The 13,711-nt window shown below is 58.7% G+C and overlaps 1 protein-coding gene across 13 annotated transcripts in view; it reads left to right on the forward strand.

The window, feature by feature from the left end:
- The window catches only part of ARHGEF10L (Rho guanine nucleotide exchange factor 10 like), a 155,474-nt gene that overhangs the window by 87,087 nt on the left and 54,676 nt on the right, over nucleotides 1-13,711 (forward strand). For all 13 annotated transcript variants that reach the window (XM_058553030.1, XM_058553039.1, XM_058553029.1 and 10 more), the window contains 7 exons: nucleotides 1,112-1,189; nucleotides 2,235-2,414; nucleotides 3,441-3,557; nucleotides 4,989-5,081; nucleotides 5,817-5,990; nucleotides 10,127-10,272; nucleotides 12,287-12,468. In XM_058553030.1, coding sequence (XP_058409013.1) covers nucleotides 1,112-1,189; nucleotides 2,235-2,414; nucleotides 3,441-3,557; nucleotides 4,989-5,081; nucleotides 5,817-5,990; nucleotides 10,127-10,272; nucleotides 12,287-12,468 — 970 coding nt within the window. The remainder of the gene's footprint in view (nucleotides 1-1,111; nucleotides 1,190-2,234; nucleotides 2,415-3,440; nucleotides 3,558-4,988; nucleotides 5,082-5,816; nucleotides 5,991-10,126; nucleotides 10,273-12,286; nucleotides 12,469-13,711) is intronic.

The raw sequence follows: 13,711 nt of genomic DNA on the forward strand, positions 1-13,711 counted from the left end.
AATGCATCCAACTGTGGGACAGCTTCACGGACAGTGGCCAGGCCCGTCACACAGCCCTGGGGCTGTGTGGGCCATGGGCGGGCCTGGGCCGCAGGCAGGGCAGCGGGAAGAGAGGAGAAGTGTGCCAGAGGCACGGGGGAGGCGGCAGAGGGAGCAGGGGAGATGGTGGTGGGCGTCTGCATTGATGCTTTCAGGACGGCAGTCAGGGGCACAGTGGCAGTCAGGCACCCTCCCAGCCCTGGACCACGGTGGACAGGCTCCCCGCTTGGACACCTCTCATATATGACAGCTTTCACAAGATCTGTCCTGGTTTCACTACACAATAGGATCACCTGGGAAGCTTGCAAAACGCCCATAACCAGGTCACATCCCATACGAATTCCATCAGAATGTCTGTGGTGGGAGCTAGGGGACGGTATTTTTTAAAGATGCCCACATGATTCCAGCGTGCAGCAAAGTTTGCCGCCGCCCGCCCCCGTCCGCCCTGCCGTGTCCAGGTGAGGGCTTCTTGACGGGGTGCTGGTCAGGCTGCTCCTGAGGGCCGAGTTGATTTGGGCTGAGGAGAGATGGGGACGGCGAGAGGGAAAGGGGAAGGGACTGGGGTGTTTAGCCTGAAGTGGAGCCCACATGTTGGGGGCTGCAGCCCAAGGACTGTCTTGTAGGAGAGGCATTGGTTAAGGATTGGATCTGTGAGTGGTGGGAATTGAGATTCAGTTTCATCTAAGAAAGAGTTTTCTACTAGAGTTGTCCAAAGATGGACCGACTACCCGTCCCCATGGAGGAGAGGTGGTGATTCCCCCATCCCTGGATGTATGCGAGCAGAGGCCGGGCAGGGGACTTGAGAACTGGCACCCCCTGTGCCTATCCTGCAGTCTGGGGAGCACAGGTGTTTCTCTGGGGCGGGCAGGGGCTCTGGGAGGAAATGCCGGCCCGCCAGGCCCCAGTGGTCCCAGGAGCCAGCTCTGGGAGGGACGGGTCCCTTCTGTCCCGCAGCCGTCAGCTCCTCTGGACATCATGACTCCTCTTCCCATCACCGGGGCTCTGCACACAGCAGGTTCTCGCTCTGTGCTGTGATTGGCGCAGCACTGACCGTGCTTTCCGGCCCGAGCAGGTGGTCCGGAGGCACATCCTGGGCTCCATCGTGCAGAGCGAAGGCAGCTACGTGGAGTCTTTGAAGCGGGTACTCCAGGTATGACGCTGGGGGCCTCTGGGGGGAGGGCAGCGAGGACCCTGGAGGGACACTTTACAAGGAGTGTCTGGGGGCTCTGGGCGGCTTTAAGGGGAAGGGGCCTAGAGCCAGCACTTTTATAGGGACAGCAGGACCTCCAGATGGGGGCACCAAGAATTCCTGATGCTTTGGTGTTCATGGGAGGACTGTATTTTCTGAAACAAAGTTGGGGTTCTGTGAAATGAGGGCTGTCCTGGATTGTCGAGGGCATGTGGTCTCTTTTGTGCCCAGAAGGGACCATGCCTTCCTCGGCGCTCCGGGAGCCCCCTGGGGCGGGGCCGTGTCTCCCCATCATCCTGGAGCTCCCTGAGGCCAGGGGAAGGATGCACCCCCTCTCTTGCTGTCAGGATACCCAGGGATTGCTAAGTAGATGCTCGTGTGACTTGACTAAGGCGTGCCGGCCTGGTCTGTCATTTGCATTCCTGAGATGGTGAATCTTCTGGGATGTTGGGGGCTCTCAGAGTGAGGCCACCGGGAAAGGGAGTTGTCGGGGTTAGAGGGTGCTAATAACACCCTCTCTTCCCTCCCATCCACAGAGGGGATCCCAGACATCAGGCAGGTGGAGATGAAAATATCATGTTTTCTGTCAAAGCAGGTTGGAGAGGGGGGCTCTAGGTCAGGGGGCCAAGGGAGCTTTCTGTGACATCACTGTCACTACTCGGTTAGACGGGCTCAGTCGTTGGCAGAGCTGAACAGGTCCAACCTGGCCCTCGGGGCCTCCTCTGTGGAGCTCCCTGCAGCAGGTATCTTCTTTCCAGTCTAGCTTAACACATGAGTCCTGGGGGTGGGCTGTGGGTGGGCGAAGAGGGGCCAGGAGTGTTAGATTCTTGGAGAGCCTTCCAGAAGGACAGGTGGAGAGTGAGGTATGATAAGTGCTTCTCCCAACAGGAAGGTCCACCCAGGGCCTGTGGAGTTCTGATTGGCCTTGTCCAGGTTGCCATGAGGGTGGTGGGTGGGAGGGGCTGTGGCCCGGCCTTGGGGTGCTCACCCTCACCCACCCTGGCAGGATTACCGCAACCCCCTGATGGAGATGGAGCCCAAGGCGCTGAGCGTCCGCAAGTGCCAGGTGGTGTTCTTCCGCGTGAAGGAGATCCTGCACTGCCACTCGATGTTCCAGATCGCCCTGTCCTCCCGCGTGGCCGAGTGGGACTCCACCGAGAAGATCGGGGACCTCTTTGTGGCTTCAGTAGGTGTCCCCAAACTCTCTTTCCCTGACTCACCAAGGTAAAAACCGTGGCCCTGACCTGGGTGTCATCCAGGCCAGCCTCCCGCCTCCGCCTGGTCACTTGTCCAAGCCAGCAGGGTCAGAGGGTGGCAGGGCCTGAGGCTGCCTGGCCTAGGCTGGGGGTGGGCGTGACCCCTTCCAGTGTGTCCTTGGGGCAGGCGTGGTGCTGGTGAAGCCAGCTCACTGTTCTGGCTCTGTCCAGGTGGGAGCACCTCCAGGAGACTGGCCACTGTGGGCAGTCACCTGGCCGGTCTGCAGCTGCCTTGCTGAGCACTCACAGAGTGACCGCTGTTTGAGATGCTCACACCACAGCCTTGGCCCCCAGAGGATGCTGCAGGTTGTCGGGGGTGCACTGGATCATGCTCCAGGAGACCTGGCCTGGTCCCAGCTCAGTTTTGTAACATTAGGTGGCTCTAGGGCCCTCTCCGGGCTCAGGTCTCCATCTGTGGAATGCAGGGGTGCGCTGGACTTGTGGCTTTTCAAACTGACGTCTGTGGGCCCCTGAGAGATTCATGGGGTGAGGGAGAGTCCAGTCGGTGGAACTCCGCTTTGATCTGTTTTAGGTAAATTGGGTTCTGCTAAAAGGAAAAGAGTATGTTTTGAAAACTTCAGCACTCAATAGATCTGACGCCCTGGTTGGTGTGTCCAAGGGGTTCGGGGTCAGGAGCAGGTCCTTGAGGGTGGAGGGCCAGGAGGTGGTGAGGAAGTGCATGTAGAAAATGGGCGCCATGCCTGCCCCCCTTTCCTGTGGGCCGGGGCTGCTGTGCCGGGTTCTCCTCGGCACCGCCTCTTCCTCCCTGCGACCTTGGGCATCTCTTCACCTCTCTGAGCCCAGTTCCCTCCTCTCAGTGGAGTCGCAGGTTTTCTGACCTCGAGACTGCTTGAGGGCCTCCAGGTGGAGGGGAAGAGTTGGGGCGCTTGGTGAGGGGGGTGCTGGCCGCCCTTTCCCTCACGTCGCCGTGACCCTCCCTTCCACGCCCTTTACAGTTCTCCAAGTCCATGGTGCTTGACGTGTACAGTGACTACGTGAACAACTTCACCAACGCCATGTCCATCATCAAAAAGGCCTGTCTCACCAAGCCCGCCTTCCTCGAGTTCCTCAAGGTGGGCCCAAGGGCGGTCAGGGCCCCTCTCCCTGGGACGCTGGTGAAGGTGGGGGCAGGAGGGTATCTCAGGAGAGAGGGGGCATTGTGGCCCAGCCTCGGCTATCACATCATCACTTCGGCCTGGACAATGCCCCTCTTTCCTTTGGGGCACCCCTAGTCCCATGGGAGACAGTGGGTCCCTCCTGCTCCCCAACAGGAGGTGGTAGTTAAAGTGTCTGTAAGCTGCTTGGGGTCCCAGAGCTTTGAAGGTGAAAGGGGAGCCTGTGACATCTCTTGATGGGTAGGGACGTGGCGGGCCTGGGCAGGTAGATCCAGCCCTGTTGGGGCCCCATTCCTCTGGTGGGTGGGCTCAGGTGGGCCTCCAGGTATGGCTCAGCTTGTCACCGGGTTCATCCCTTTTCCTTATTTGTAAAACAGTGAGGAAAATTCCTCAAAAGGGTGACTTGGGGATCCCGTGTGAGAATAGAGGTTAAAGGACCAAAGGTCTCATGTAGCTGTGGTCAGGCTCCCCTCAATTTCCTGGGGTATGCAGTCAGGTGAATCAGATGGAGACCCCGCCTCCAGGGAGCATGCCACCTAGCGGAGGGGGTAGGTGGGCTAGGAGCCGGGGCCTCAGCTGAGGAACCCACTGCTCTTATCCAAGAGGGTCGGGGGGCTTTCTCAATGGGGTGCCATCTGACATGGGTCCTGGGGGGATTGTAATAGATGGAGATGGAGAATAGGGTGTTCCAGGTCAGGGTGGTGGGGCAAAGGTCAGAGGCAGGAGGATGGGGACTGGTGAGTTGGGATGGATCTGGGAGACCGGGTGCCTATTGGGGAGGCCCAAGAGAGAAGGGTCAGAGGCAGCTGAGTTCAGTTCGGGCGGTTCTGGACCTCCAGGCCCAGGGGCGAGGACGTCGTGTTTCAGGCAGTGAGGAGCCGCTGAGTTTTGGGCCGGGGCAGATGGAAGTGGAGGCCAGTGGAGGAGCTGTGGCAGCAGCCTAGGTAGCAGGGGATGAGGGCGGGGATCCAGGTGATAGGTGTGTGGATGGAGTGGTGGAAACAGATGCAAGAGACAGGATAGTGAGAGATGCCCTGTGCCCTCCCCTCACTCTGGCCTGGACCCTACTGCTTCCATTTAAGAGCAGGGAATGGTTATCTCGACTACTTCTAGAATGAATTGCTGAATTTCCCAGTTATGCTTTTGGTCCAGAGACCTTAACAGGACTGCTCTAGTTTCCCCAAGGTGAGGGGCTGTGCAGGGACCCCAGTGGTGGCCGGGACCCCAGGCTGTGGAACCAGGGACCCCTCCTGGGCTGTTCTCTCAGGCGCAAGGCTGAGCAGAGTCCTGGGCCTGGGGAGAGGAGCCCAGGACGGGCAGTGGCCGCACCTGGGGTGCTGGGCCCTCGCTGCAGAGGGTCAGCGACTGACTCCACCTCCCCTCCAACAGCGGCGACAGGTGTGTAGCCCCGACCGCGTCACACTCTACGGGCTGATGGTGAAGCCCATCCAGAGGTTCCCGCAATTCATCCTCCTGCTCCAGGTACCCCCCGGGATTCTAGCAGCCTCTGACCTGCAGGGTATGAGTGGGCTGGTGCGAGCCTTGTGGCTTCTCACCCGTCATCTATAACCCACGCGTGCTGTGGACTGTGGGCGGGGCCTCAGCCCCCCTGCTGCCCCTCTTTCTCCACTCCTGGAGTAGAGTTGATCAGATCTGACAACTTATTTTCTGCTTCCCCTGATGTGGAATGCTGAGTGACTGGTGGTGGCCTGAGCCCAGGTTGCAGGAAGGGAGTGAAGGCCCGTGGAATCCAGGACCTGTGGGGCTCCTGGCAGGGAGGAGACTCTCAGTAAATGAGCCGACTGTGGCAGCTTCAGGCTTCCCGAGGGAGCGTTAGGCCCTGTGCAGGGCCCCCAGAGCTTGGGACACCTCCCCTGATGGCCGGGGGTCCTCAGTCAAGGGGTGAGCCCCCGCTGCTGAGCTGGGCAGGGTGGCTGCCAGGCCGAGGGCCCCAGCAGCGTTTTCTTGTCCTCAGAGCTGCCAGCTGCGGGAGTGGGTGCTCGTCTCAGCATACCGTTGATCAGGGCATCAGAGATTGGCCCACACGTTCAGTGTATTCTCTTTCATTCATTAGCTCTTTCCAGGCCCTGCTCTAGGACAGGTCCCGTCTGTCCTGGCTGCACACTGGGCCCTTCTCAGACTTGGTCTCTGTAGGGGGTGTGGAGGGTCTGCTGGGCTGGGGGGTTCTCAGTCCTGGCTCTCTTGGGGCTCCGGCAGGACATGCTGAAGAACACCCCCAGGGGCCACCCAGACAGGCTCTCGCTGCAGTTGGCCCTCACGGAGCTGGAGACGCTGGCTGAGAAACTCAACGAGCAGAAGCGGCTGGCCGACCAGGTGGCCGAGATCCAGCAGCTGACCAAGAGCGTCAGCGACCGCAGCAGCCTCAACAAGGTGCGTGCCCTTACCTGCTCTGCAGCCTTCCTCACCTGTCTCTCTGCCTCCTGCCCCGCGGCCACCCTCTAGGTGGCAGTGTTTGCTGAGGGAGGGGATTCCTTGCTTCTCTCTGAGCCCGCAGACCTTACCTTGAGGATTAGTCTCCACTGGACCCCCACATTCATTACTATTTCGTGTTATTTTAGGATAAAAGCTGATTTTGTTCACCAGTGTAATTGCCAGTAAAGACACCAGAAATAATAGCCTAGTAGAGTGGGCTCTGGAGGCAGAGTCTGGGTTTGAATCCAGGTTTTACCACTGGTGCTTATACTGTGTGGCCTCAGGGGAATCACCCATCCTCTCTGAACCTCACTAGCTCCCTTTGCAACGAGAAGAGTTCAGTGGCTCCTGACCCCCGGGGCTGCTGCGAGGCGTGTGAAGGAGTCGGCAAAGCGGCAGGCCCAGGGTCCTTAATACAAGGTGGCTGTCATCATTATTAGTGTTATTTTTAAAGAAGGAAGATGAAAAATTCATGCCATGTTTGGGATTGCAACTTAGGAACATTCTAGCAAAAAAAGTCTTGAACCACTTTTAAATGAGTCTGTAGAGAACCCTGTTTTTAAAAACACAAAGCCAATACAAAAAAAATAGTCACCTCCTAGAGTCCCCTGTTGGTAAGCTTTAGTCCCCTGATTCCCTAGTGGCACGTGACATGAGCTGCCTGCCGCTGCACCCAGATCTGGGGGTCCCGCACCCGGGCCCCACCATTTTTCATCCACCAGAGTGTGGAGGTTGGCCAGATGGTTCCGGGTGAGGCAGCCCCGTCCCGGGGCACGTTGGCGAGACCATGGGGTATTCTTTGGGGAAGGGTTGTTGTGTGGGGTCAAAAGGAGGTGTTCAAATAATCTAGGGGAAAAACTGGGAGCCTCCTGGCTCTGTGGGCACTGAAAGCAGAACTAAGACCAGTGACTAAGGCCACTGAGATTTCAGTCCCATGGGGTGAAACTTTCTAGTAGTACAGGAGGGGTTGCTGGGAGGATGCTAGCCCTCTCCGTGTGGACTGCACTTTACAGTGTATAATGCTCTCTGACCTACATTGCCATCTCTGATCTTCACCACAGGCCTGTGAAGCTGGGCTGGGACAAGCAACCCGCAGGGTCCCTTGTGGTTCTAAGCTTCAGGTCTGACGTCTTAAGACTCTCCAACCTCAGGCCAAATGTAGGCTGCACGTGTGTTTTTGGGCTCACACAGTATTTTTAAGAAAGTGGAATTAGGTACCAACATTTAAAAATGGAGAGATGTCCCATAAAATTCAGACTTGTGGATCTTCTTGAACGGTTGGAAGAACTGGCACGCTAGCCCACCTTCTTATGTGGCACCAGTCACCTGAGTAGCGGCTGCCCACGCCCCATCAGTCCCCACCCACGCCTTCCCACTGAGGTTACCTCCTGGCCCCACAGGCATCTGCGTTTGCTTCGCCTCTTCCAAGAGGATAGAGCTGGGGAGAAAAGACGGTCAGGGGACAGAACCCCCTCCTGGGGGTATGTCCTCGTCTAGGATTGCTCAGAGTGGGCATTACAGGCTGGAATCCTCTCCCCGCCCCCACCTCCAGTCCCACACAGCCTCCTATTTTTTTTTTTCTTTTTTAAAGATTTTATTTATTTATTTTTCCCCCAAAGCCCCAGTAGATAGTTGTCTGTCATAGCTGCACATCCTTCTAGTTGCTGTATGTGGGACGCGGCCTCAGCATGGCTGGAGAAGCGGCGCGTCGGTGCGATCCCGGGATCCGAACCCGGGCCGCCAGCAGCGGAGCGCGCGCACTTAACCGCTAAGCCACGGGGCCGGCTACAAGCCTCCTATTTTGGAATCTCTCTCCAGAAAAAGACTTCAGCTCAGCTGTAGCCATCTGTGCTGGTTAATGGTCTCTGCCCTTGGGAAGAGTCTTCTTCTGTTCTCTCCTTTAGCTCCTTTTCTGTAACCAAGAGGGTTTCTCTTGCTTCAGCTCACACACCTGTGCAGCTGTGATGGGAAGAGATCGCTCGGGAGAAGGAAACCCTTCTCCAAAGCAGTTGCTCTGGGAAGAGCCGTCTGTTCTCTTCTGCTCTGTCCCCCATGGGGACCTGGGCAGTAGGGAGCAGTGGTCACTGGCTGGAGGTCAGGAAGACCTGTTTGGTGTTGGGTAAGGAACTGAAGGCACGGAGCCTCAGTTTCTCTGCCTGTCAAGTGGGGGACGTGTTTGGTACGTGTGGGATGTTGTGAAGAGTGTGGTGGTAGCCGCGCACCACGCCTTCCCCCTGCCAGAGCCTGCCCTGGGCAGTCTCGGCCAGTTCTAAGACCAGTCCAGTGGTTTTCCCTTTGCCATCCATCACCCAGGGGGAAGCGGAAACGAAACTGGGTGTTCCCCAAACGGAACCATGCCGGCTATTTCAAAATGTGCCTGCTCAGGACCCTCCAGGGGGGTGTTTGTGCAATATCCGGGTTTTCTTTTTTCTTTAATCTGCCTACAGGGGCAGGAGGACGGTTGCCAGAAGCCCAGGGGACTTTCCTCTCCCAAGGTTTGGGTCACGGCACACTTGGCGGCGTTCTCCGGGGCCCACTGGCTTCAGTTCTCAGTCGTGTTTTCAGTAGCTGGCAGTCAGTTTGTTGGTGCAGTGGTGGGGTGGGGGAGCCTGGCCTTAGCAGTTATGGGGGACCCCTGAGGAACCCCGAGTCCTGTTTTGTGTTAGGAGCAGCAGGGCCTCCCCTGACTCCTGTCATGGGCAGCCAGGAGCTAGAGGTGCTGCCCAGTGCTGCGGACAGCGCATGTGGCCTGGCTCCGTCCTGCACGGCCACTTAACTGGCGCTGGGTCTCTGCAAGTCACTTTACCTCTGGATCAGTTTCCTCCTCTGGGAAGGGGGAGGGCCTCAGGGGACTGCTGAGTTGACTAAATGAGAAGTGCCCGGCGCACGGTGGGCATTTGGTCCCATGTGGGCTCTTATGTCGACTTGAGAGACATGGTTCTCCAGAGAGTGACAAGGCGTTCTCTCCAGGGGAGGTGTTGGCGTGATCCGCCCTTTTCCCAGCGAGGATGGGAAGGAAGGGGAGGATAGCTGTTGTCATCGGAATCATGGGTTTTGGGAATGAATTTTCCAGGAAAAAAATCCCTGTTAGTAAGAAGATATTTTCCTACTGGGTCCCACCATCCCGTGGGATGGTGGTCCCAGCGCTGGCAGGGGGTCTTGGTGTTCAGCCTCAGACTGGCAGTGCCTGCTCAGATGCCTACGGCTTGAAGGTCTTCGGCCTCCTCAGAGGGTCGCCTCATTGACCAGCAGATCTGTCCCAGCTCCATCACAAGGCCTTCCAAGAGGCGAGACAGGCCGGGGCTGTTCAGCAGGTCAGGGTGCAGGGGCAGGACCGACTTCCAGGCCAGGAGTCTCCCTGCATGAGGCCACACCTCTTCGTGGTGAAGACCGTCACAGACAGCAGCAGCAGTGGGCACAGGGGCTGACTATGGAGTGTCCGCCCTGTGCACGTGCAGGGCCAGCTGCTTGCGCGTGCGACCTGTGCCATCACACAGGGCCAGCGCTCAGAAGGGCCCCACACTTGGCTTAATGCTCTGCTGTCGCCATCTTGAAATTCTTAATAACGTGTGAAGGAGGACCGTGTTTTCGTCTTGCGCTGAGCTCTGCAAATTGCGTGGACAGACCCGGTCATGTGTTACCTTGGTGATCTGAGCGGTGAAGGTTGCCGCCCATGTGACAGCTGAGGACGCTGAGGCATGGAGAGGTGCAGTGACCTGCCAGAGGGCCTCACAGCTGGTGCTCGGGAGCCAGGGTGGGAGCACGTGTCTGTGACTTCAGAGCTTGTGTCACTGGCAGGGACGGTCATGCGAGATTGCAATAGGGAGGCGCTGGCGCTGGCGATGGCTGGCTCACCTGCTGGCTGCTGGGCAGAAGGGGCGGCCGGAGAACTCAACGTGTGGTCCTCCTGCCTCCTCCCCAGTGCCTCTTATCACGCTGGGGATGGAGGGCGTGGCCCTGCCTCAGCCTCCGCCTCTGCCAGCCTTGGTCCCCTCTGTGCACAGTGGAGAATTCCGGGTCTTTGGCGGGGTGTTGTGTGGGTAGCAGCCTGCATGCAATGCTGGTGTTGACCTTGCTCTGCTTCCCGTCCCCAGCTGCTGACCTCGGGCCAGCGGCAGCTGCTCCTGTGCGAGACTCTGACGGAGACCGTGTACGGTGACCGCGGGCAGCTGATCAAGTCCAAGGAGCGAAGAGTCTTCCTGCTCAATGACATGCTGGTCTGCGCCAACATCAACTTCAAGTAAGCAGGTCTGGGCTGTCGCCCCTCCTTGGGGACCCGCTCCTGTTCCGTCCCAGCCCCTTGGCCGGCCTCTCTGTGACAAGGTTTCACGTGGGCTCAGCTTCGGTTTCCGGTGTTCCGACTTCCTCCCCCATCCCTCTTGGCCTGCTCTGTCCCTGGTCCCCAGAGCTAGGACGCACCTGGAGCGGTCACTGGGGCAACTCCTGACCTTTGGGCAAACGGCTGTCCATTGTATGGCGTGGTCTATTCTGGAACTCTGCTGCTGGTAACTGAACAGCCTCCTGAGTTTTGACCACTTTGAAATTCACGAGATTCTTCCGTGTGTCCGACTCGAATCCCTGCTGCTTTAATTCAGATCGACTGTCCTCTGGCCAGATCTTAGTGTTTCTCAGCGTGAGTCTTTGCCTTTCCCCCACTGCCCAGAGCAGCTTCTCCCCGCAGGAGCCTGCTTTCCTGGTTCTGGGTCAGAGGTTGTGGAAATGCCCAGAGCCAGGCTGCCAGGCTGTGCCGGAAAGAGTTGGAGCCCTGGATAGGGTGAGGGAGATCTTTCGGCCAGAGTCTGCAAACTCGTGGCCCCGTGGGTTGCATTAGGCCTCTGGAAATCTTCTGTTTGTCTCGTACAGGAAGTTCACACAAAGATGGAGACATTTGTCTTCTCTTGAAAATTTGCGAAGTCCCACATTGCCTGGGGCCACACGGGCCAGGAGCTGGGTCACATGGCCCCATTCCTGGGGCTGGTGCTCTGCTGGTCCCCACCCAGCCCTGTTCACTCACTTTGCATCTCCAGCTTGGCCCTGTAGGCTTTGGGGATTGTGCCCTTGACCAAACGAACTCCAGTTGGGGCCTTTCCTGCCGGACTGTTACCCACTAGACTGGAGGAGAATCTCTGCTCTCTATATTTGACAACCCTTTTAAAAAATAGCATGGAAACAACAATATGGCAGCAATAACTGAGCTCCAGAGGGGAATCACCCGAACTTGAATGTTCATCGCAGCCTGGCTCTCCCAGCCCCCAGCTGGAGCACCCGTGGGGTGGGGGCGCTGTGGAGCCTAATTTGGACTCTGCACCCCAAGTCAGCTGGGGTGCACGGCCGTGGAGAGGGTTTAGGGATTATCCGTGGTCGTGGATCACGCATCCTGGAAGGGGAGCAAGCAGTGCAGTTCAGGGACTTGCACACCCCCCAGCCTCCACCCACCCGTCCATCATCTGTCCATCCATCAAATAGTGACTGAGCCCTGACTGTGCCGGTTCACAGCCCTGGACAAGACCGGCCCTGGGAGGGCACTTGGACAAGGAAGCCTCTGTCCCAGACCACGTGGTAGTGTTCATGGCTGACTCACTCACTCACTCACTCACTTATTCAGACACTGTAATTTTTAAGTCTCGTTTGTGTCCTAGGCACCATACGTGACCCACACCTCTCTGCTCTCCTGTTGCCCAGGGCCTAGCATGGTGTGAGTGTGATGGGGATGCCAGTGGCCTGGTTTTGGCTGATCATTTTGGGTGATCTAGGGGGAGTCACATGACCTGTCTGAACATCAGTGTTCTTGTCTGGAATAATACAGGCTCCCTAGCAGGGCCATCGTGGGAAGCAGAGGTGATGGAAGGCTGGTTCCCAGCCCAGGGAGAAGGCCCTCCCTGTGGTCCCCTCTGCCCACACCTGGCCCAGTGCCATGGCCGGCCCCCAGCAGTCTCAGCCCCTGTGGAAATCACTCAGTAACAGTAATGACCTTCCCTTCCTTCTTCTCTTTTTCCTCAGGCCTGCCAACCACAGGTAGGGGTCTGGGGACCTGGGGGGCACGTGATTCTGGATCTGGGCTGGGGCCTGGATGCCCCGGTGCTTCTGCCTCACGGACGGCTCCCTGCTCTGCCCGGCTTGGTTTTGGCCTGAGGTCTTGTGCTTGGGCTGCGAGGTGCCTGGCTGAGCTGGTGTGCTGAGGAGCGGCGCTCTGGCTGGCCCTGGGGCTTGGGTGCCACGGGCACTCCAGGGCCTCGTCCTCTCTGTGCCGGCAGGGGCCAGCTGGAGATCAGCAGCCTGGTGCCCCTGGGGCCCAAGTACGTGGTGAAGTGGAACACGGCGCTGCCCCAGGTGCAGGTGGTGGAGGTGGGCCAGGAGGGCAGCTCCTACGACAAGGACAACGTGCTCATCCAGCATGCCGGCGCCAAGAAGGCCTCTGCCGCGGGCCAGGCCCAGAGTGAGTACCGGCCCCACTGCCCACCGCGGAGAGCCTGCCCGGCTCGTGGGCCCCGTCTGGGGACCCTCAGGCTGATGGCCCACTTGCCTGAGAGGCTCTTGCTGGTTGGCAGCCCCACACTGCACACAAACACACACCCATAGTCCCACCTGCACACGCACATCCCACACAGTCACACCTCTGCCCCACACACTGGACGTGTCCCCGTGACCCCTGCCCGTATGCCCTCCTGCACACGCGTGCACACACACGCAATGACTGAGTCCGAAAGTGTGACTTCCAGATCCCGCCTGGCCATTGCCTGCCTCCTAGTGGGACCTCGGCAGGTGTCGCCTCCTCTCTGTGTCTCAGTTCGCCCCTCCATACAGTGAGGGCCCCAGGTGACACCCTGCCCCCTAAACCCGCAGGACCAGGCTCAGGCCTGTCTGGCTCTGCCTGGATCCTCCTTCCCCTGTCCTGGCCATCCGTTCAGACCCTGTCTGATGACGAGGAGAATGAGAACTCAGGGTGGTGCTCGGCAGGCCACGCACTTCTCTCCGTCTCTGCGGTGGCCGTCACCACTGTGCCCAGAGCTGCTGCAGCATCTTCCTGGCTGCTGTCCTGCCCTCCACCTTCGCACCCTTCCTGCCCGTCCTCCACCCATGCCCAGAGCCGACTTCAAAATGCAGAGCAGACTGTGTGTCACCCGCCACCCTGAAATCTGCCAGCAGCTTCCCTTGGCTCTCAGGATAAAGTCCTGGGTCCTCGTTTGGCCCATGTGCCGGTCCTGGGGTGCCAACCCCACCTCAGCCCACTCCACCCTCTCTCCCTGTGTTTGGTTCCTGGGGGGCCCTGCTCCCTCCTGCCCCATGGTCTCCTCACCTTTGCCCTTTTCCAGAATGTTCCCTGCCATCCTGATTTTGTCTAGTTTGCCCTCACTCATCTTAGCTCAGAAGGCACCTCCTCAGAGAAGCCCTTCCTGGTTCATTCAGACTCGGCCGGGTCCCCTGTCCTGTGTTGTCCAGGCCCCATTGTATTTTCACCTTTATGGTCATGGCTTGGTTGCCGTCTCTCCCCTCGGTGTGACTGTAGCCGTTGCCCGGAGCCTGGTGCGCGGTGGGCATTGACACACGTTTGTTGAATGAAAGAAGGATGCTAAACTGCTGGGCTAGCAGAAAGGAGCCCTGTGCCCCAGCACCTTCCACAGGCCAGGAAGGCGCTTGGCTGTGCTCCTCCTCCCCACTGGCTGGGCTCTGTCCGTAGC

Source organism: Diceros bicornis, chromosome 13 (genome assembly GCF_020826845.1).
Source record: "Diceros bicornis minor isolate mBicDic1 chromosome 13, mDicBic1.mat.cur, whole genome shotgun sequence".
NCBI classification, from domain to species: domain Eukaryota; kingdom Metazoa; phylum Chordata; class Mammalia; order Perissodactyla; family Rhinocerotidae; genus Diceros; species Diceros bicornis.